Genomic DNA, 22,918 nt, shown 5'->3' with positions numbered 1-22,918 from the left:
TCTCCAAGGCTGCATTTATTTGATCAAAAATACAGTATAAGCAGTAATATTGTGAAATATTATTACAATTTAAAATAACTGTTTTCTATTTTGATGTTTTTTAAAATGTAATTTTGTCCCATGATGGCAAAGCTGAATTTTCAGCAGCCATTACTCCAGTCTTCAGTGTCACATGATTGAAACATTTCTTATTATTATCAATGCTGAAAGCAGTTGTGGTTCAATGCATCCTTGTTGAATAAAAGTATTAATATCTTAAACAAAAATCCCCAAACTTTTAAACAGGTAGTGTAGATAAATATCACTATTTATTACAATGAATTGATTTATTGGTGCATTTGAATGAAAATTATTATATTCAGGGTTCCCACGATCCTGAAAAACATGGAAATATCAGGGAATTCAGTATTCCAAACAATGAAAGGTGTGCTTTCCAGGGCTCTATAAATCATGACAATAAATGGAAATTAAAATCTTAAAAGGCCATGACAATATAATTATTATTTCTAGTTATGGTCAAGTATTTTTTCTGCTACAGATGGCTCGATAAAGGGCAAACTCAATACAAATCCTATTAAGTATTCACGAATGGCTAATTCATGGATAAATCATAGAAATTAATTGGCCAGAAAGAATGGGAAACCTGTATCCATCATTCTTAGTGAAAAGACTGTGGAAAAACACGCCTTGCTTAATTTAAAGTAGATTTTTATTGCTTTATTGTCTTTCATAAAACATTTCAAATTTCATTAAATTTCATCAAAAGCCCAGCCCAAGTTTATACAGATAGAAATAACAGATAGAGATAGAAAGGCGATGAATGTGGAATGAGAGGGAAAATGTGAGATATGAAAAGCAAACGAGAATGAACTGTGATGTTTTTTTATCAGTTCAGCCGATGTTTATGTTGTCGGTTTGTTCGTTTGGAGAGATGGTGAGACTGTGAGTAGGTACAAGGCTAATGAGTTAGCTCATCACCTGAGTCATAGCAGCGAGAGAGAAAAATGAGAGAATCTATCTCCTTCCGTCAACGCCGAACTGCCACCCGCCCCCATGTCGCTATCATTACCTGCAATATTTCACCACCGAGAGGAAGAGAGAGAAGATAGGTCAAGAGAAAGGGAGGCTTAGTTGATATCAACTGAGAGGAAATATTGAGTCCCTTTATAAGCAAACACACTCAGAGATTTTGTACTTGCATAAAGAAGTCAGTCTTTGTATTGTGTTGGACTCTTAACTGAACACTCAGAGGGGTTTTTGTTCTGTATAACACTAAGAGCAGGGCAAATGTCTGGTCAAGCACATCTCTGACTGCCTTTGGCACTGAATAACAAGGCTCATGGAGAAAGAAAATGGAACAATACTGCAAAGTCGACACACACTTTCACATTCACTATGTGGGTGTTACTGCTCTGGGATTTAACGATGGAGCAGCAGTGATATTTATGACCCCATTACAGAGGGTAAAATTAATTCTGTAATTATTTGGGGCCGGGTCAGACGTATTGCAAGTGCTGCAGTGTGTGTGTGTGTGTGTGGGTGTGTGCGCATCACCTAATGTACATTGAGTGTGTGGGTGTTTGTGAATCTAACTGTTGTTCTTTTCGCTGTTTTTTTTTTCTTTGCCAGGTGCCAGAGATACTGTTTCCGCGGCACAGTGTGGTTGTCAAGGGCGACGGCAGTGTGAATCGCGTGAAAAGAGACTGGGTCATTCCTCCTGTCAACGTGCTTGAGAACTCCAGAAAACAATTCCCTGAAGAGCTTGTGAAAGTGAGTGTGTACACAAAGAAAAACAACATTGGTTCATCATGTGAAGTGTATTCGAAAACGTACGGTAAAAATAAACGGTAATTCATTCATCGAGTTGCTATGCACCTGCACAGAATTCAATTTTATGTTTATCCTGCAAAATTTGTGTTTGTGTTTCAGATCCAGTCAGATAAGGACAAGAGTAACACACTGCGCTATAGCGTGACTGGGCCAGGAGCCGACCAAAACCCCACCGGCCTGTTTATCATCGACCCCATTACAGGAATCCTGTCCGTCACCAAACCACTGGACAGAGAACACATCCCCAACTTCCACGTAAGTGTGTGTGTGTGTGTGTGACTCAGTGTCCTGAGAACTTTTGTGTACATTTCATCCTTAAAAAACAGGTGCGCAAAATTCTTCAGATTCATGAAGTCTTATGAATGATTGCACAAGATTTCCTTTACAAATATGTAGGACTGCCCCCGACTAAAGATTTTTCTAGTTGACTAGTCGTCGCTCATTTAAGCTGTTAGTTCATTAGTCGGATGTTTATGAAATTAAATGGTTAGTTCACCCAAAAATTTAAATTCTGTCATTAATTACTCACCCTCAAGTCATTCCAAACCTGTAAGACTTTCGTTCATCTTCAGAAAACAAATGGAAGATCTTTTTGATGAAATCTGAGAGCTTTCTGTTCCTCCATAGACAGCTACACGACTGCACATTTGAGCTTCTGTAAGAACCAATGAGGTTCATTCTCGTGTTACGCATCACGTTTGATCTTCCGCAAGAACCAATGAGGTTCTGCGACTGAACGACTTAGCCTCTTCTCTTCAACTAATGTTTGGTTGACTACAAATATGCTTTGGTGGAAGATTCCCTACTGAAATAACTACATATTTTGCTATGCATGACATCATATAAATATAATTTTCAATGCATATTGGCATCCAGATATGTTATGCAGTGCATTTTACAGTACTAAAAACTAGGAAAATACATGATACAGAACGTAACTGTCATCTGTGCCGATAAGATATAAGTATTGTACTTGTAAAAATCATTTTCTTAGTATCTTTTCATATAAACATTCTTAAAGCAACAAGATCTATTACCCAATGTCCCTTCATGTTATAATGTTCTAATGTGTTTTCACTTAGCTATAAAAAAATATATAATTTTATTACTCCTGCATGATGCTAAAAGTATAAGACTAGTGTTATTATAAATGTGGTGTTTTGAATTGTTCAGTCATTTTTTTTTGGGCCACAGGAGTCACCAGATTGCCCAGTAAAAGAGTTTATTTATTATTTAAATTTTAATTTAAAGTTTATTTTGTAATAAATATAAACATGTCCATGGGTTAGGCTGCACACTTTTCAATGCCTGTTTCTTGCATACACAATGTTTAAACATCAGGCTTTTGGTCTTTAGATCTGTGCATTCCATCCAGGACAGAGAGAAGCCCTCTAAAACTCCCAATAAATTACATGTGTCATAGTTACCATGGCAGCCAGTCTGAGAATGTGACCTTTGACATCCCTCTAATCCACTGTACCGTGAAGAGGAGAGCAGGCAAAATTAAACTCGGAGGAGCTTATCCTAACACTAAGTCACACACACACATTCATTCATTGTGCTCGCAGGGGGGCATTCCCTAAATCTGGCTTTTCCTAAGTAAGAACAATCCTCAATCTCCACTGGAAGTAGTTTCAAACTTTTCCTGCCTGGTTTCAATACCCTTTCACTTCACTACTGGACCCGAGAGGCTGTTAACCTCCCTCAGTGTCCACCTAATCCACATTCAGATTCAAATTATGCAGAGATTACATGAATATGAAATGATTTGCTTCCTAATGGTGCCAGAGGTGGAGCATCAGGCTTCCTTCGGATAGCTCATGCATATATGCAGCAGACCTAAAACTGCTCTAGCACGCAAACGGCAACCAAGTCAACTGCAGCAGTTTCTTAACCCGAATGACCGCTGTAAATGAGTGTGGCGGTAAATAGCCTCTTTTCCACTGACAGTATATTAGAGTTACAGTTTTGCTCATTTGGCTGCAGAAAATGTGGGAAATAATTATTATAAATGTCTTCTGAATGTTGCATCAAAAACAGCTCTTAGTGGCATAAGGACACTGAAACATACTGTGGATGTTCAGTGTTGTTCTCAAAACTCGCAAAACTCGTGATTCTGAGAGCAGTTCACTGCGTGCATCATACTATTGAAGTAAATTCTACTTCAAACAAGTGCTGTTTGTTCTATTAATCAAAGGATTCTGGAGAAAAAAAAATTATCATGTTTCCAGAAAAAATATTGTGCAGCACAACTTGTGCATAATAATCAGAAATGTTTCTTGAGCACAAAATTATCATATTAGAATGATTTCTGAAGGATCATGTGACACTGAAGACTGGAGTAATGATGCTGAAAATTCAGATTTGATCACAGGAATAAATTACATTTTAAAATACATTAAAGTAGAAAACATTGTAAAAATATTTCACAATATTTTTACTTAATTTGATCAAATAAATGCAACCTTGGTGAACATAAGAGACTTCTTCCAAAAATACATATATAAAAACATACCAATCCCAAACTTTTGAACTGTAGTATAATTTTGAAAGGGTAGATGTTGTTTGCGTAGCTGCTCAGATGTAGACTTGTGTGTTTATTGTTCCAGCTTTTGTTTTCATGAGGAGTTTTCATGTAAACGGTGACTATAAGTGTGTGTTTGCGTTCACAGCTACGTGCTCATGCCGTGGACATCAATGGGAACCAGATGGAGAACCCCATTGACATCATCATCAATGTCATCGATATGAACGACAACCGGCCCGAGTTCACACACCAGATCTGGAACGGAACCGTGGATGAGGGCGCTAAACCAGGTACACACGCACGCATTCACGCTTTTGACTCAGTTTATTCCACGCACCTTCACCAATGAAGTGAAAACTGATATTTATTGCTTGCTTCTAGGTACATTTGTAATGACGGTGACCTCCCAGGATAAGGATGACCCGAATACAGCCAATGGGATGCTCAGATACAAGATCCTCTCGCAGACCCCGGAAAGCCCCTCCTCCAATATGTTCACTATCAACAACAAGACCGGCAAAATCATCACTGTAGCTGCAGGCCTGGACCGTGAGGTACGAGGAAGTGGGCGCTATAGCAGGAATGTCAAAAATACACAATAGAGGTTCTAAACCAGTTATCGTGTAATTATTTATATATTAAAGGGATAGATCACTCAAAAATGAAAATTTTCCCATAATTTACTCACCCTCAAGCCATTCTAGGTGTGTATGACTTTCTTCTTTCAGATGAACACAATTGGAGTTGTAATAAAAAATATCCTGGCTCTTCCAAGCTTTATAAATGGGAGTGAATGGGGGTCGAGATTTTGAAGTCCAAAAAAGTGCATCTATCCATCACAGAAGTAATCTATATGGCTCCAGTGGGTTAATAAAGGCTTTCTGAAGCTAAGTGATGGGTTTTTGTAAGAAAAATATCCAACTTTATAAACTATAATAACTGGCTTCCGGTAACGGCCGTATGCGAGTCTAGTTCTGGCGGAAGAGTGACATCTGACCCGACACATGATGTATTGATGAACGCGGAGGCACAGAGGACAGAGCAAAACAAAACACCGGTCACGAATTAGAAGTCTAAAATGAGAAGTTTTAAAGAGAAACATCGGAGGATTTCGATATAACAGAAGAGGAGCTTCAGTTTGTTGCCCAGCCATATTTGTTTGAACCGCGAGAAGCGTCTGAGCTTACGATACTCCTACATCCTACGTCATACATCAGAGGTCAGAGGTCACTCTTTCGCCAAAACTAGACTTGCGGACAGCCATTATCGGAAGCCAGTTATTATAGTTTATGAAGTTTTAAATATGGATATTTGTCTTCCAAAAAAACATCGCTTCGTTTCAGAAGGCCTTTATTAACCCCCAGAGTCATATGGATTACTTTTATGATGGGTGGATGAACTTTTTTGGGCTTCAAAATCTCCATTCACTTCCATTATAAAGCTTGGAAGAGCCAAAATATTTTTAAATATATCTCTGATTGTGTTTGGCTGAAAGAAGATAGTCATATACACCTAGGATGGCTTGAGTTTGAGTAAAGCTTGGGGTAATTTTCATTTTTGGGTGAACTTATCTGTTCTAATGGGGTTAAGTAATAAGATGCAAACAAAATGCTCCACATCCAGTGGAGAACCACTGGTGTAAACCATTTCCTTCTTGTGTTTTCAACCCAACTTGTTGTTTTTGTTTTTTTTATGTTTTTTGTTTTTTATGCATATGTGCTTAAAGGCCTTAAATGCTTGAACCCTGATAAATGCAACTTTAATTTTTGTTTGGTTTTTTTTGTGCCGAGCAGAAGGTGCCTCAATACACCCTGATCATTCAGGCTACCGATATGGAGGGAAACCCCACGTATGGTCTGTCCAACACCGCCACTGCTGTCATACGCCTGCTGGATGTCAATGACAACGCTCCGGAGTTTACCCGAGAGACTGTGAGTGACACACACACAGACACTTGAACACGCGTCTCGCGAAAGCCATCTTTGCTGAAAATCGATCTCTCTCTGTCTGTCTCTGTAGTTCCATGGTGAGGTCCCAGAGAACCGTGTGAATGTGATAGTGACGAATCTCACCGTGACTGACAAAGATGAACCAGGGACTCCTGCCTGGAATGCCGTGTACAGGATCATATCTGGGGATCCGACCGGACGCTTTTCCATCCCCACTGACCCCGTTACCAATGAAGGCCTTGTCACAGTCGTCAAGGTAACATTCTCAAACTTACTGAGAAATGAACATACTGTGACAGATCAGGTCTGGAAATGAGTATGTGAACGATTCCGCTCCAATTCCACTTTGGGTTTTACACTACTTTCTGCTCACTCATAAGAGAAAAACACACAACGTTGCTCTACTTTCAGTCCGCATCCCTCACATACTTTTGTCTGGAATGCTGCATACACAGATAAGCAGAGAGATACAAACAGTGAAAAGTCTCAGCACTCTGCTCAGCCAATCAGATCCATGGACCAGTACTCACTGTTGTAGGGCTGCACGATTAATCAAAATTAAACCGAACACGATTTGGCAAAGGCTTTGCGCAGCTTATGTGCAGCTTCTCAGTGAAGCACGGTTCTGTGATCAGTAGTAAATGCTGCTCCATCTGAAAGCCAGAGGGCGCTCTCAAGCAGAAACTCCAAATATGTCCCGCAGAAGTACGATAACGCACATCATTCCAGGAAATCCCTACGGGCATCATACTATCGCTGTAGCTGAATAGACAGAAGATTGAAATGCTTTGATTGATTAAACATGATTAATAAACACACGACTGTGACAGTATATGGTTAATCTGAGTTCTTCGAGCCTTCTCTGGTTTTTTCATGATTATAAAGTATATTCATAATGCAATGCTAATCGACATAGCCTTTATCACTGTATATACTGAATACTATGAATAATATGTTGTGTGCCTTACTCTGTGTAAGAAGCCACAGAAGAAGGCTTTCAAACACTCGACTGACGTTATGAAGTGATTTTGCGGTAAAAACGTGTTATTAAATGTCTTTTGTTGGACAAGAGGTTCATAAATGCTTCTGCGTGTTGCTTTTTCAAATGCACATTATAAGCGACTCAAACTTGCAGTGCTTTCAGATTGAGCAGTATTTACTACTGATCACAGAGCCGTGCTTCACTGACGAGCTGCGCATAAAAAATAATTCGCAGCCTTTGCCATTTCATAATCACGCTAAGCCAAATCGCGATTTCGGGTTAATTTTGATTAATTGTGCAGCCATAAACTGTTGAATAAACCCCGTAAATTGGTTGTGTTGCTATTCGCTAGAATCTCACTAGAGGCTCATAGGCACGGGTTCAAATAGAGAGTAAAAGACGGTCTCCATGGAAACAGCTTCCACCTGCTGTTCAGCTGAGTTAATGGTTTATATGTCTCTTAATTGAGAATGAGTCATTCATTAATTATTATTCAAACATTTCTCCTCTGTGTATTTAATTGCAACACGATCCATTCATTGTATCATTTTGATTCTTTTCCCTAACAGCTCCTTTAACTTGATTGTGTATGTGTGTGTGTTTGTGTGTCCCTATGTACAGCCAATTGATTTTGAGATGAATCGATCATTCATGCTGACTGTTGTTGCTGAAAATGAAGTGCCGCTGGCAAGCGGGATCCATCGCACCCGCCAGTCTACAGCCACCGTGTCCATACGGGTCATCGACGTGAACGAAAGCCCGAACTTTGACCCCAATCCCAAACAGATCAGACTGGAGGAGGGGCTTCCACAGTGGTCGAGTCTAACAACTTTTACTGCTCATGATCCAGACAGATATATGCAGCAGAGTATTAGGTATTGAAACACACACATGCATCTACACACACGGTTGGAAAGGATTTTTTTGAAATTGGAGAGTTTGATGCACTATGAAGAACAAAGCAGAGCTTTCTTGCTAGTCCAGCCAGAACATTTGTGGAAACTAAGCTGCAAGAATGTATCACTCAGAAATTGTCGCTCAGTCAATCATGTCAGAGGTTATTTACATACAGAAGTCTTAAAGGCGCAGGAGCAAAAAGAAGAGGTTGTAACCTAGTCATGTAAAATGGATGGCCATGAATATGGTCTATATAATGGCTATGTTCATAAAGAAATAGTAGCTCACAACTTATTGAATATTTCACATTATATACTGTCTAGAATTTTTAAAAACAATGTGAAAAAGAGTTGGCATTATGCAATGATAAATGTTTAAACTACTATGCTACATTGTTGTCACATGACCTCATGTTGCATGTTTTATTTAACAAAAGATTTCCAGTTATCATTCTCAAAAAAAATGATTATGAAATCATTATTGATAAACAATATTTATAAAAAATATATGTCTTCAAATACCATGTTAAAAATTGTCACTGATACTAATTCTGATGTTTACACTATTTTTACAATATTTACACTCATTGTTTAGTTTTATTTATACAGTATTATAGTATTTATTGAATCATTTGAATATATTTGAATCATCTTTTATTTTTTATGTTTTATCAATTTTGTTGTGTGCTTTTTAATATTTCTGTAGCTTTATTTATTTTTATTTCTGTGTTAGTCATTTCAGTACTTTAGCTTAAACCTATTTATTTCAGTTTCTAATTTTCATTTAAGTTTGGTAAGTTTAAGTTTTTCTTGTAATATTTATATTTTTTCAGCTTTATTTCAATTAACAAAAACAATTTTTAATAGTTTTAGTTAACAAAATAACTACACTGCTCACACTGGAAAATGGGAGGTTAAGTTAAACACATTGCAACTTGACAAATGTAGTATACATACTATATACTGCAGAAATAGTAGGCCAGTATAAAAGTATATAAACACTGTGTTTTGTAATGTTTCTCCCATTTCAGTGGTTATTATATGAAAAAGGAAATGATAACCAACAATGTTCGGTGTGTTTTTGTATTAAAGGTACTCTAAATTGTTTGACCCTGCCAACTGGCTGGAGATCGACCCCAACAATGGACGAATTTCCACAATTGCTGTTTTGGACCGAGAGTCTCCCTATGTTAAAAACAACCTCTACAATGCCACATTTATGGCCTCTGACAACGGTAGGAGCAACTGTGTTTGTATGTGTGTATATGCAGAAGCAGTTGAGATCGAGTGATTCCATTGATTTTGGCTGTAGGGAGAAATTGCAACCAAACAAACTCATGAGATATACGCATGCCCACACATCCATGTTAATGATCACACCAACAACATATGCAAACTCATTCCGAATGTCTACGCGCTCACTTTCTTTGGGTTGTTCTTTGAAGCAGCCTCTCCCTCTCCTTCTAACACACACATATGCACATACACTACCCGCTGTGTGAAAGAGTCTACAGAAGTCTGCTAGGCCCTATTCTGCTGTGGTGTTTAACATTCTCACTGCATCAGAGCTCTGAAACAAACCCCCTCTCTCACACACACGCTGTAAATTTGAAAGCTTGTCTACAGAAACACTCACTAAACAGTTGTGCCATTTTTATATGCGGTATTTGAGTGCAAAAACCCACCTGTTATCCAGTTTAAATGCGCTGAAATAGCAATGAACTGTATGTAAATGAAGTCATTGTCATTCTTTTTAGCACAAACACACCTTTCTATGCAAATTAGGCTTGTTATAGATCAGCACTGTTTGAGTGAAATCAATGCTACTTGCATGGGCAATTATCATTGCGGTGGAAAGCAGGGGTTAATTTTATTAAGCAATTTTATTTAATTAAAAAAATATAATTTTATTTAAAAGGGATGTTTGTGTACATTTTCTAGACATCACTGAAACTGTAATTGATTAAATTATGGAGAAGAGCGTTGTATCCAGCTGTGCGCTGCAGTCAGTATTTTAAAGGTAGATCGCAGTGGTGCAGTGATGCTGTACAGTTACAGAAAAGTATTTTATATTATTGTAGTCTGCTGCATCCATCACAACCGAGCACTCAGAACAGATCTGGGGTGCATTTCCCAAAAGCATTGTTAGCCAGCTACAAAAATACTGGGTTAAAAACAGCCCAAGTTGGGTTAAATGTTTGACCAACCTGCTAACTCAACTATTGTTTAAAAATTACTGTATTGCTCAAAATGAACCCAAAATAAGTTGGAAATTAACATTTATTAACATGTTTAAGAAATGAAAATTTATTAAACTGCTTATTAAATGTTCACCTTTTGATTATTATTGTTGCCTCTAGTAATTATGTGTCTGATTTTTAATTTCCAATCTATTTTGGGTTCATTTTAAGCCAGTCAGAGAGAAATTTTTAAACAATAGTTGAGTTAAATAAAGCTGTCCAGCAGGTTGGTCAAACATTTAACCCAACCGCTGGGTTTGTCCATATTTAACCCAACTTGGGTTGTTTTTAACCCAGCATTTTTTAGAGATTACTGTCGCAAGTTCCGCTATTACCAACATAATTCAATGGTTCTGTGTTTCCCAAAACCATAGTTCCAACGAACATCTGCAAACATCATCGCAAAGTTGTGTGGTTGGAGTAAATCAAGCAAAACAATAGAGAACAAAAAAACAGCAAAGTGATCTTATAGCAATAAAGCAAAAATCTGACACTAATTCAGTCTCAAAACCAGTTAAATAGCAGAAGTTATTACTCCATCTCCTGTGTGATGTCATTTACCACAGTTCTACATTGTTGAACCAATATTACAATATTATACATTTTCAGGAAACTCTTGTGACTAACTAGTTAATTCGCACTATAGTAGTTAAGCAGAGAGTTACTTTGTGGAACAAAAGTTGCATTGTGCACACTGTTGCATAATTAAATTTGTAAATTTGCGAAAACAAAACAATCCACTAAAACAATGCAGACTTAGAAATAAGCAATGCTAACTTAGCATTCTTAGTGAATTCCTGCCTCAGCTCAGTTAAATCCTTGTGTGTGCTGATCGAAACCCTTTCCCACAAAGAAGCCTTTTCGCATCTAGTTCAATGCTGATTCGCACACCTGATTCAATAAATTAAGGATACTTAGTTGTACTTGATTTAGTTGTTTTCAGGCTGGAACGGATTAAAAAATGTGCTGTGAATGCCAGCAGGAGTAGAAGAGAAAGCCGCAGCTCCGTCAGCCTGCCCGTCTCTTGTTCTTTGTTTAAAGATTAGTGAAAGGTCTTGTTACTCTTGTTGAAACAGAAACTAAGCTCTTTTCTAAGTAGTAATGGTCCAGTCTGTGCTGGTTATAAGGGCTCTGGTTTGCAGACATTTCATGGATGTGGGCAGGATGATTGAATCTTATAGACAGTGCATTATGGCTTATAAATGAGTTATCATGGCAACCAACCCAGATGAGAGGAACTTAAAGTCATTAACTGCTGTAGTTCATCTGTATTGTCAGTTTTCAACTATTAGTCTCGGGCTCAAATGTCACGCCCACGAAACATTCATAGTCATGAAGCATATTGCTAACAAAAACGTGTGCAATATACAGCAAGGGTTGTATGGAATAATCTTGAAGGCCCTGTTTAAACCTGGTATTAAGATGTGTTTTGGTCGATCGGATCACATGTGGATGATGCTAAATACAGGTGTAAACGGGTTCAAAAATGTTTTGAGCTTCTCCACTTTCAACCACATCCACTTTTAACCACATTCGACCGGATTGCTTTCGTAGTGGAAACACTCATGTGGTCGAATATGTTTGAACAGCCACAAGAGACGCCTACTGACCTGATGCGTAAACATTATGGGAAGTGCGCTAGCCAGACGGGATTTAAACTTTGAAGAACCAAGTTTGGGTTGAAGTACCAAGCACAATGTTCTCGCCATTCCTGATTTCTAACACACATTCACAGCGTTTTTTCGCTGAATCAAAAGCAGAAACAAAAGCTGATGCTCTCCTCGTGTTTTTCTGTCGTCTCCGGTCGCGTTCATATGTAAATTGCATGAGCTTATTTCATCCATTAGATCGAAAGATCTGAAAAAACCCATACGTTTACCCACCCATAGACAGGGTTGCCAGGTTTTCACAACAAAACTCGCCCAATTGCTACTCAAAATTAGCCCAAAACTAGCCCAATCGCGTTTCAAGGTGGGGTTCCCCCTGGTAAAATTCACATTCCAGGGGCTAAATATCATGTTATTTGGGGTCGCTTCAACCCGCGGACATGAAAAACAACCCCACGGCAACCGTGTTAAAGTAGCCCAATTCCGCGGGAAAACCACGGACTTGGCAACGCTGCCCATAGACCTTCCCTTCGGACAGAAGTGGTTTAAAGTGGACAAAAGAGACAAATTAAAACACCAGGTGTAAACGATGTGTGATCAAAACAACCAAAACGCATCTTAATACCAGGTGTAAACAGGTCCTTGAAGTCAGTTTCCAGGATTCAAGATGCACAAGTTTATTGCATCTTTTGTTTTTAAACATCTCATCACGTAGGTTACGTTTTCGTGTTGAAAATGGTGTTTAAAAGTTTTAAAATGTGATTAGTTGACTATTCTTAGTCAGAAGTCTGGCTACATGAGACAGTGTCTGTATTGACTTTCCCTTCTTTTCCCTTCTGTCTGTCAACAGGTGTCCCCCCTGCGAGTGGGACGGGAACTCTGCAGATCTACCTGCTGGACATAAACGATAACGCACCTCAAGTGTTCCCTCAAGAAGCAGAAGTGTGCGAGCGTCCTGAACCCAACGCCATCAATATCACAGCCGTAGACGGAGACCTCAACCCCAACGCTGGGCCCTATGCTTTCGAACTGCCCAACCGACCCTCTGACATCCGCAGGAACTGGACACTGACTCGAATCAGTGGTACGCCACAACTCTTTATCAAAACACTCAATTATTTTTCTTGCCAGACTTTATCTGACGTATGTGTTTTGTCATACTTGTGGTTGGTTTGTAGGTGATCATGCTCAGTTAAGTCTGAAAATTAGTTATCTGGAAAGTGGGATATATGAGCTGCCCATCAGCATCACAGACTCGGGTAACCTGCCCATGTCCAACACCACCTACTTGCGCATCAAAGTGTGCCAGTGCGATCACCACGGCGACTGCGTGGACATGGAACGCATCATGGCAGCCGGGCTGGGCACCGGAGCCATCATCGCCATTCTTATCTGCATCATCATCCTGCTGGGTAAGACACACACCAGACAGTGATTGTTTCTTCCAGGCAGTGGAGTTCTTATCAGTTGGTCACATTTCTGTCAGGCACATGTGATCTGCTTTTGGTCTCGGAGGCGATATAGCCACAAAAGACTGTTGTGGAAATGATAGGAACCGTTCTGTTCAGGGCTTGACATTAACTTTTTACTCTTCAGCCACTCTGTCTAGTGGTTTTCCAAAGTTACTAGCCACTCAGCATTTTCACTGGCCACAATTTTGACATCGATACCATGGGGAAAAACTGCCATATAGATATTTTTAATATTTTCTCATAATTTGGCAGCAGGTTTATTAGGCTGCTGTCACTTTAAGACCTGACGCACGGATCCATTATACTGTTACACATTTCTCAACTGTTTACGTTCACTTAAAACATAACTGACTGTGTTTACGTGAATACTCACCAAGACCGGCATTTTGACATTATTTAGTGTGTGTTTGACTGTTTAAGCGGCGAAAAAGAGCTCAGTTTAGTACTAAGAGGCAGCTTTACGGTTTTGTTCACTTAGACCAATGTTTTCAGTTAAATCAAAATAAAATTATGCTTTTCTCTTTTCGATTGACTTTAGCATATTTTTATTTAATATTTCATTTAAAAAAATGCTGGATGGAAACACCAAGAAGTGAATGCAGTTTTCGTAAATGTGCATAAAAAATCTTGAGGTGGATAAATGCTTTATTCAGTAAGAAGACATAAACACAAGCTATGATAGAAACATTTGTAGAATACATTTCTAAATGTGCATAAAAAAAGTCACGTGCTTTGAGACGTGACTGAATAATTCACTTTGGACCAATCTCATTGCATAAATATGGCTCTGGTTTTCATGAACGCTGCCAAAGCCAAAGCCTGTCATCAAAATGATTGGCTACTGTCACCACCAAAACTGTCTGACATGCTGTCGCCCACCAAAAAAAAGCCATTTCCCCTCCTTTCACTAGCGATGAGATTTTTCAGAATGTCTCTGCACTCTAAAGTAATTTATTACGTTTAATAAAAGAGCCACAGTAGTTTCCCAGTGGCCACAACTTCCATTTCTATTTTGCTCAAACTTCCATGGAAGTGACAATTTGGTTCTTGAACACATGGGATGTAGAAACTGTTTTTCGTTTAAATTAAATTTGCAGCTTGGATGGAAACACAGCTTATGATTAGCTGTTGCGCATTTCAGATTCTCCATCTGTACGGTTTTAAATCACATTACTTGTGTTAATTTACCTGTTAAACTTTAAAGAAAAACAGCAGATAAAATACTTAGCACTGTCACAGAATTCTCTCAGAATAGCTGAATAATATCAATCCAGTTTTTACTACCTTATGCGCTCATTTTACTAAAAAATCACGTTGTTCACGGAAATCTCTGAAGCTTGTCTGAGCAAGCAACAGTAACTGAGGGGGCGGGGCTTGGAGAATTGTCAATTTTGGTTGGTGGTGCTAAAATTACTCACTGCACCTATAACTGTCTGATCTCAAGTCATTTTGCTCGTTTTATATTGATCTCTCTCTCACTTTCTGTCTCTCTCTATGCAGTGCTGGTGTTGATGTTTGTGATGTGGATGAAGAGACGGGATAAAGAGAGACAGGCCAAGCAGCTGCTGATCGATCCAGAGGACGACGTGCGAGACAACATACTCAAATACGACGAGGAGGGCGGCGGAGAGGAAGACCAGGTACATGCGCTCCCTCTCTACTGCTACTGCTGCCGGGCATACAGAATAATTTCAGCTCAGAATAACTCGAGACAATCTAGCTTGTTTAAAAAAAACATGTTAAAAAGTTTCATTTTAAGCAGTCGTTAAATGTTCACGATTTTAATTTGAGCTGCGTGGTGCGGTTTGAAATCTCGATGACTAATTTTCAGCATTCATTTTGCAAGTAATGCTGATTATAAGACAGAAAATGTTAGAGACTAATTTTAAATTGATGAAACAGTTCCTGCTTTGCCTGATGGTGTGAGCACGTATGTGTGAGACTTGTAGATTTGCATTTGAGTCAGACTTTGGTTTTTGTAAAGTGTCTCAGTGCTAATACACACACACACACACACATTTTCAGTTTTATCATTTTGGAGACTTTTCTATGGTTTTATGAGTTAATGATATTTTCTATCCCTAAACTCCCACAGGAACATTTGGCATTTTTCAGGTTTAATTAAAACATTAAATCTAAAGAAAACCATTAGTAATGCACTTAAGCCTGGGGTACTCTGCATTTTTTCTACCTGCCTTTACTGCTCTAGCTTTTCAAAGTAATACTCCATGGACCATGAGCACTTACAGACATGTGTCATCTTTTAAACTTGTCGCGGGTATATTCTAACCTCTTGCATATCCATTTTTGTTGTTTCCACCTGCTTCTTTGGGTATTTTTAATGGCATTTTCCATCATCTTCTTCAAGTAGTTCTTGAAAACAGCAAGCCAACTGTGAGTATTGCCACATAGTGGACCAGCCAATTAGTGCGGTCAATTACAGGCATGTGTGTGTGTGTGCGCCATAAAAAACACTGACCCTGCTTAATTCAAAATGTAGTGGCAAATCGAAATTTAAAGCATACTTTTGGCTATTGGCTATCTATGTAAAGGAGGAAGTACTATAAAGTTTGATTGTTTTATCAACCTAATATTTAACGTATCAGCAAGCGTGGCCATTTTGTAACTTGAATGTGCTTCCAGTTATTTTAGCAGCATAAAAACAGTCTGACATACGTTGCTTGATATTGCAAACTTGTATTTCTTATCATATTATTTTAATGTATTTTATTAATCATAAACACACTGGCTTGTTGCACAAAAATAGTACTGTTTACTGCACTTCGATATTCTTCTAGTTATTTACCTGTAGCGGCTGATGAGAAGTCTCTCACATTCACAGAAAAATAGTTTACTTTGGCGTTGCAAAATAAGGTGGATACAAAGCTATTTATGAATACTCGCTAACCTAAAAGAAATAAAATATCAGAATGAATGGAAAACATTTTTTTTTTTTTTTTTTTTTTACATTTTTTGTATTTAATTTTAATTTAAAAGTTTTATTTATTTTTTATTTAGATGTACTTTAAGTATTTTTTAGGTATGTCAAATCGATTAATCATGATTAATTGTATCTAACATAAAAGTTTGTCTTTATATAATATATGTGTGCATATATTATATTTACACACACACACACACACACATATATATATTATATGTGTGTGTGCATGTCTGTGTGTACACATACACACACACATATATATATGCATACATAAATAATATAAACAGAAACTTTTATTATGCGATTAATCATGATTAATTTGATTCAATTCCAATTCGATTAATCATGATTAATCGCATGTAACAAAAGTTTCTGTTTGTATATATATATATATATATGTATATATGTGTGTGTGTGTGTGTGTGTGTGTATACAGAAACGTTTATGTTAGATGCAATTAATCGTGATTAATCGATTTGACAGCAATATCTGCACGCAGAACAAGTAACGTTTTGACCTTAGATTTGCTTTGCTCCAATTCGATTAAAATTCGATTAATCACGATTAATCGCATCTAACATAAAAGTTTCTGTTTATATTATGTGTATATATATATATAAACAGAAAATTTTATGTAAGATGTGATTAATCACGATTAATTGATTTGACAGCACTAATTTTATTCCAAATAAGGACATCCCCAAATTTTCCTATAGGAAGGTTTTATCATATTTAGCTAACTTCTGAAAAGAAAACCCATATGAATGTCCTTCATATGGAACAAAGCAAATTTAAATTGCATTACTAATGTCTAAACGTTCCTTATTCTGCATGCAGATGATTCCAGAAACCCATGAGCTTTAAGTAGCCCTCTAACCCTGTTTGTGATTGTCTGTGTTTCTTCAGGACTATGATCTTAGCCAGCTGCAGCAGCCCGATACTCTGGAGCCAGACATGATCAAGCCCGTCGGGATCCGCCGGCTGGATGAGCGACCGATGCACTCCGAGCCCAACTATCCCATCCGCTCTGCCGCACCCCATCCCGGAGACATAGGAGAGTTCATCCACGAGGTACGCCATTCTTCTGAAGTCGCGCCATATAAAATGGCTCGATGGCACCAGTGATAAGACTTAATGGTGATTGATTGGTTAATTGGAGCAAGTCCTTTTAGTTTTGTTGATCATTAGCCAGGCTCAGGGATTCAATATCTCATGCTTCAGTCTGTGGATGCGCGCCCTCCCACGCACACATGCAGACCTCACACGCTCCAAGCAGTGTGACTGCACTCAAAGCAGTGTGAGATTAGCAAGAAACTGCTTAAATCAGGTAATGAATTAAACATTACAGCTAAATGTAAGCAGCCTCACTTAAAAGACAGACAGGCTTTATATATGGCAGAATTTGCCAATCGTTTCGACCAAACTGTATTTTAAAGAAACCCGTCAGTTAGGATTTTTTTTTTTTTTTAGCATTCAAACGTGAACAGAAATTGTCACTTATGAGTTTTGTTTAAAGTCATTTTATGTCTGTAGAAAGATTTGTTTGGACAAGCGACTTCACGATTCAGAATTATGTCAACTGAACGTCTATACAGTGTTTAGTCTATGTTAGCACTCTGTCTGGATAGTGTTATGCTAAAAATAGAACTTTATTTGTATAATATGGCAGTGTTTCAAAACCAAGTGAGCTGCCTACCTAGACAGCACCAGAGGCATTTTAAACATTAAAATTGAATGTGCATTCGGATGTTTGATTCACTACCAAAATTGGTTGGGCACATATAGTAAATCAAACATTTGAATCTGCCCAACAATGATGTGTTCTTGTATATAGAATGTTTGTGCCTCTGTTGCATTATCTATCTAAAATTACGTCAGAAATGCCGTACTACATACCTAATACTGCTCGTTTCCCTTTTAAAGGAAATGACGTTTCAAGTGCTAGCTTTAGCACGTTTAGCTCTTCTCTTTATGCTACATTGGGAAAGCGACTCTTGAGACCATTGAGTGCATGAAATGTCCTCAAATATCAGCTTTTTTTTGGCTGAAGAAGTACATCATCCAGTATTTTAATATTTTGTATAGTGTTTGTTATTATTACAGACAAAACATGCAAGCATAGGCACTAATTTATGTTTCTGCCATTGGGTGCCCACCAGGGCTTGACATTAACACCCGCCACCCTGCCAAATGTGTGTGTATTTCAGCAGTGGCAAGTAACGCAGTCACTCCTACTAGCCACTTTGGCAGATTGAATTTATAGATAATATATACATTTTTCAGTTGTAGTCTTTAAAAATGGCATCTAAAATATTAAAGTAAGTGCAATGTAGTGTTGTCAAAAATATTGACTTCGATACATATCGATACTGAAATATCTGAAATGCTTCCAATACTCATTTTCCGCAGAACAGATACACGATACCAGCTGCTCTTTCTCTCTCTCTCATCTCTCCGACAGCGAGTCGACACACAAACCCTCCTCCCCTCACTCACTCGTTTCATTTGCTCCGGATGAATATTGTTGGTGTTACAGGGCTTGAATTTCGGCGAGGGATTGCGTGTATTGCGCATAATTTTACTCATTCCCGCAGATTTTTTGCTCACACCTAAAGTGCACCACATAAAGCCAGCTCTCAGTACTAAATTGAGTTCTTTTTCACTGCTTATTGCGCTTAAACAGTCAAAAACTCACAAAATAATGTGAAAATGCCGGTCTTGGTGAGTATTTATGTAAACACAGTCAGTTATGTTTTAAGTGAACGTAAACAGTTCAGAAAGACAGTATAATGGATCTGTGTGTCAGGTCTTAAAGTGACAGCAGCCTAGTATACCTGCTGCCAAATTATGAGATATTAAAAATATCTATATGGCAGTTTTTCCCCATGGTATCAATGTCAAAATTGTGGCTAGTGAAGACGCTAGTATTGGAAATCCACTAGCCACAGTGGATGGTGAGCAAAAAAGTTAATGTCAAGCCCTAATTTCTTAAAATGCAATTTATCATCATGCAAAAAAGAAAAAACACAGAAAGTTTTGTGTCTGGTTGTTATGCTGTAATGCTAAATATAACAGTAGAATTGTTTGTATTACTGATGTGAGGTCCACCAATCAGAGACGTTCCCAAATCTCAATCAATTTTTTGATTGGTTAAAATAAACGGAGAATATCTTGTTTTTTGGCACCTAACGCATGCAAATAAGTGCTTAGTCAATAAAAGAAATAGAATAAAACAAAAAAGGTTAATATATTAGTATTTATAATGTTTAAAGATCATAGGTTAAACTTCAGAGGATCATTTTAAATGTTGGAGAGACTGCAGATTTCCAGAGAGGCAAGATACATTATTTCATAAGAGGAAATAATGGTCAATACACAGTGGTCTTTTTGTTCATTCAAATAAATTCACCTGCACACATATATTACAAAACAATAGAGAATAGTGCAGAAGCATGTGAGATTGGACGCACACACTCTTTTACTTAATGGGTTTGAGTTCTATTGTCACTCCTTCCTTCCTTCCTCTTCTCACTTTAGTTGTTTCCCATCCAGTGCCCTGACAGAGTATTCAGTGCTTCATTGTTTAATTGTGCGAGCTCAGACTGTGCGTTTCCAGAACGCAGCCGCTTATAAATAAACGCTTTAGTCTGTTCCAGAGCCCAGCATCTGTTTGCACGGCGACCCCAATCCTTCTCCCCTCCTCCTTTTTTGTTCCTTCTTTTCCTCCATCCCATCCCCCTCTTCACTTAAACAGAATAAGCTTGTACCAAACGAGTGATTCGACAAGAAAACAGTTGTACTAGATAATGTCCATGTGCTATTTTTGAAATGTGTGTATTTTAAAAGCACATCCGTTCTCATCATGTTCCCTAGGGTCTGAAGGCGGCCGACACCGATCCCACGGCCCCTCCGTACGACTCCCTGCTGGTCTTCGACTACGAGGGCAGCGGCTCCACGGCCGGATCGCTCAGCTCCCTTCACTCCTCCAGCAGCGGAGGCGACCAGGACTATGACTACCTCAACGACTGGGGCCCTCGCTTCCGCAAACTCGCCGACATGTACGGAGGCAACGACGACTAGCTTACGCCATCACCGCAGGACCGCAGAAAGACAAGGGAGAACCGGAGGAGGAGGAAAAATAAAAGAAACAACATCAAAACAAAACAGTGTGGCACTTTTTTTTTAATTGCAGGACATGGACAGTGTGCAGAATCAAAACAATGAAGAAACCAATATACCCTAAAGAGACAGAGAAACGAAGAGACAAGAAAGTGGAAGGAAGATCACCATGGCAACAAAACCAGGTCTCTCCGAGGCCCTCTGTTGCAGACGGAGGGGGTCTAATGAAGGAAATCTGCCTAGTTTGGGTTCAGTCCAGGATTTTTTCGCCTAAGTTTGAAGGATCATCGGTACGAAACGTATGAAGGAACGCTTAAAGAACGTTAAATGAATGCTAAGTTACACTTGAATCTCACAGTACAGAAGCACTGGGATATTATGTGCCTTTTTGTACATTTTTTCTTTTTTTTTGTTTCGTTTTTTACATTTTTCTTTTTTTCGGTCTTTGTTCATTTGATCTGATGATGTTGTTTTTCTGTTCAATGGCTTTGGTGGCTCAGAGTTTTGGAGTGTTTATGTCGTGAGCCTGTTTATGACGTTTATGCTTCTGTTTGCGTTTCTCACCATCACGCTGTTCGTTCACGTCACGTATCAAAACGAAGGCTGTGGAAGAATGAGAGCGGCTAGACAGAAAGAACAGCTTTGTACAGTATGCTAGAAAATAGATTTCAGTTTTTTTTCTTGTTTTTTTTTTTTTTTTTTTGCATTTTCTTCTTTCTTTTTTTTAAATAAAAAAAAAAAAAAAACGATATATATATTCACTGTTTTTCCACCAAAACGTTAACTTATGCAGCCGGTTGCAAAATGGGAGACGAGCATTATTATTTGGTAGCAGAACTGTTTGTTTTGTTCATTTATTTTCTCTCTTTCTTTCTCTCTCTCTCTCTCTCTCTCTCTCTGCATTTTTTTGAAGTGATTTAGTAATTTGCAAATGAAAACATTCTGTTTTTTGAAATGTCATCTGCCTTAGTCATCCTGGTATTCTTTCATGCCTGGTATTCTTTCATTTTTTTACTCCACTGTAAATTAAATGGTGTGTACATAGTTTTTTGTTTCGTTTTTCCTCTTTTGATGTAGTCTACGAAGAAGAGCAGGGCGTGAAGAACTTGTATATGTATAATTTGGACTACAGACAAAAGGATTTTTGCATGTTTTTATCTTTTACGTATAAAACAGTCTTTCTGAAATTTATTTACACACGAATAAAGAAATGTCCACCTCGAAGGAGACTTAAGCGAATAAGTGAGACAGAAGTTTGGTCCAGATACCCGTTGTTTTCATCCCTCCCCTTTTCATGACGTAACATTCCTTTTTCGTTTCGCCCAGTTAATGACCTTCCATTTGCCCGTCGTTCTCTAATTTCATTGCTTGACGTCCTTCGTCAAGGATTCCATGTTGACCTTCCACTTCCTTTGTTCTTCTCTGCTACGTTCTGCATTTCCATTGTCTTCTCCCCCGGGCCACTCTCACGGATCAAAGAGGTCGACTGACGTTCGAGGCTCCGAGGCCATACTCCTAAACGCACGATCCTTCGGGATCTTCATGTTTGAACTAAACTGTAATGGTGGACCTAAGCCCTCATCATAACTGTCTCTGCCTGTTAGAGAACCGTAATGGTGTGTGTGCGTGTGTGTGTGTGTATCACTGGAGGGCCAATTAAAAGAGCAGGATGGAAGTACAAGGCCAGTCCACTCACGAGGCTCACAGCCATAAGATGATTAACAGCTTTTTAATGGACGATGGCTGTCCAGAGTTCTGTGGGCTCTGTTTGCAATTACTTGTTGATATTATGACCCATTGCAGCCCAAATGACCAATAAAAGTCTAATTTTGGAAATGCTGATTTGTTGGTTTTCTTTGCTAGATTGATGTATTAGCTCTGTTCCGAAGCCTAGCAACTCCCTAGATAGGCAGCTGGCTTCTGAGGCAGGAACCTAAGCATCATGGGAGATCATCAATGACCGATTTAGAATGCTCCACATGGGTAGCAAATCACAAATAGCACTTCACGTGAGAGACTCGCAATTGATTTCAATGGCATTTGATGTTAGTATGTTGCTGAGCTAAAAGCTTTTTACTCTTAATAAACATAGAGATGCACTGAAATTTCAGCACCTGAAAATATAATTTGGTTTCACATTTTTTTTGGAGGGCTGAAATCACTGACCGAAGCGCTATTTGGCATCTATTTCATGCACGCAACGTGGAAAAATGGTACATCATGCCAGCTGCGTGGACGGACGTACTTCACTATGACTAAAAATAATGCTGAAATAACATGTAAAATTTGCTCGGATGAAATATCAAGAGGCGGCTTGCTGGAGAAGAACTTCACTATGACTGCTTTAAAGAG

General features: G+C 38.5%; 1 protein-coding gene across 1 annotated transcript in view; it reads left to right on the top strand.

The window, feature by feature from the left end:
- Nucleotides 1–22,402, top strand: part of cdh2 (cadherin 2, type 1, N-cadherin (neuronal)) — a 54,410-nt gene extending 32,008 nt beyond the window's left edge. The window contains exons 4-16 of the mRNA XM_051874753.1: nt 1,630–1,770; nt 1,930–2,085; nt 4,503–4,647; nt 4,739–4,911; nt 6,151–6,288; nt 6,377–6,562; nt 7,910–8,163; nt 9,277–9,419; nt 12,882–13,115; nt 13,210–13,443; nt 15,004–15,143; nt 17,354–17,518; nt 20,321–22,402. Coding sequence (XP_051730713.1) covers nt 1,630–1,770; nt 1,930–2,085; nt 4,503–4,647; nt 4,739–4,911; nt 6,151–6,288; nt 6,377–6,562; nt 7,910–8,163; nt 9,277–9,419; nt 12,882–13,115; nt 13,210–13,443; nt 15,004–15,143; nt 17,354–17,518; nt 20,321–20,527 — 2,316 coding nt within the window. The 3' untranslated portion in view covers nt 20,528–22,402. The remainder of the gene's footprint in view (nt 1–1,629; nt 1,771–1,929; nt 2,086–4,502; nt 4,648–4,738; nt 4,912–6,150; nt 6,289–6,376; nt 6,563–7,909; nt 8,164–9,276; nt 9,420–12,881; nt 13,116–13,209; nt 13,444–15,003; nt 15,144–17,353; nt 17,519–20,320) is intronic.
- Nucleotides 22,403–22,918: the final 516 nt, after the last annotated feature.

Source organism: Ctenopharyngodon idella, chromosome 20 (assembly GCF_019924925.1).
Source record: "Ctenopharyngodon idella isolate HZGC_01 chromosome 20, HZGC01, whole genome shotgun sequence".
NCBI classification, from domain to species: Eukaryota; Metazoa; Chordata; class Actinopteri; order Cypriniformes; family Xenocyprididae; genus Ctenopharyngodon; species Ctenopharyngodon idella.
This window is presented reverse-complemented; position numbering and strand designations above follow the sequence as displayed.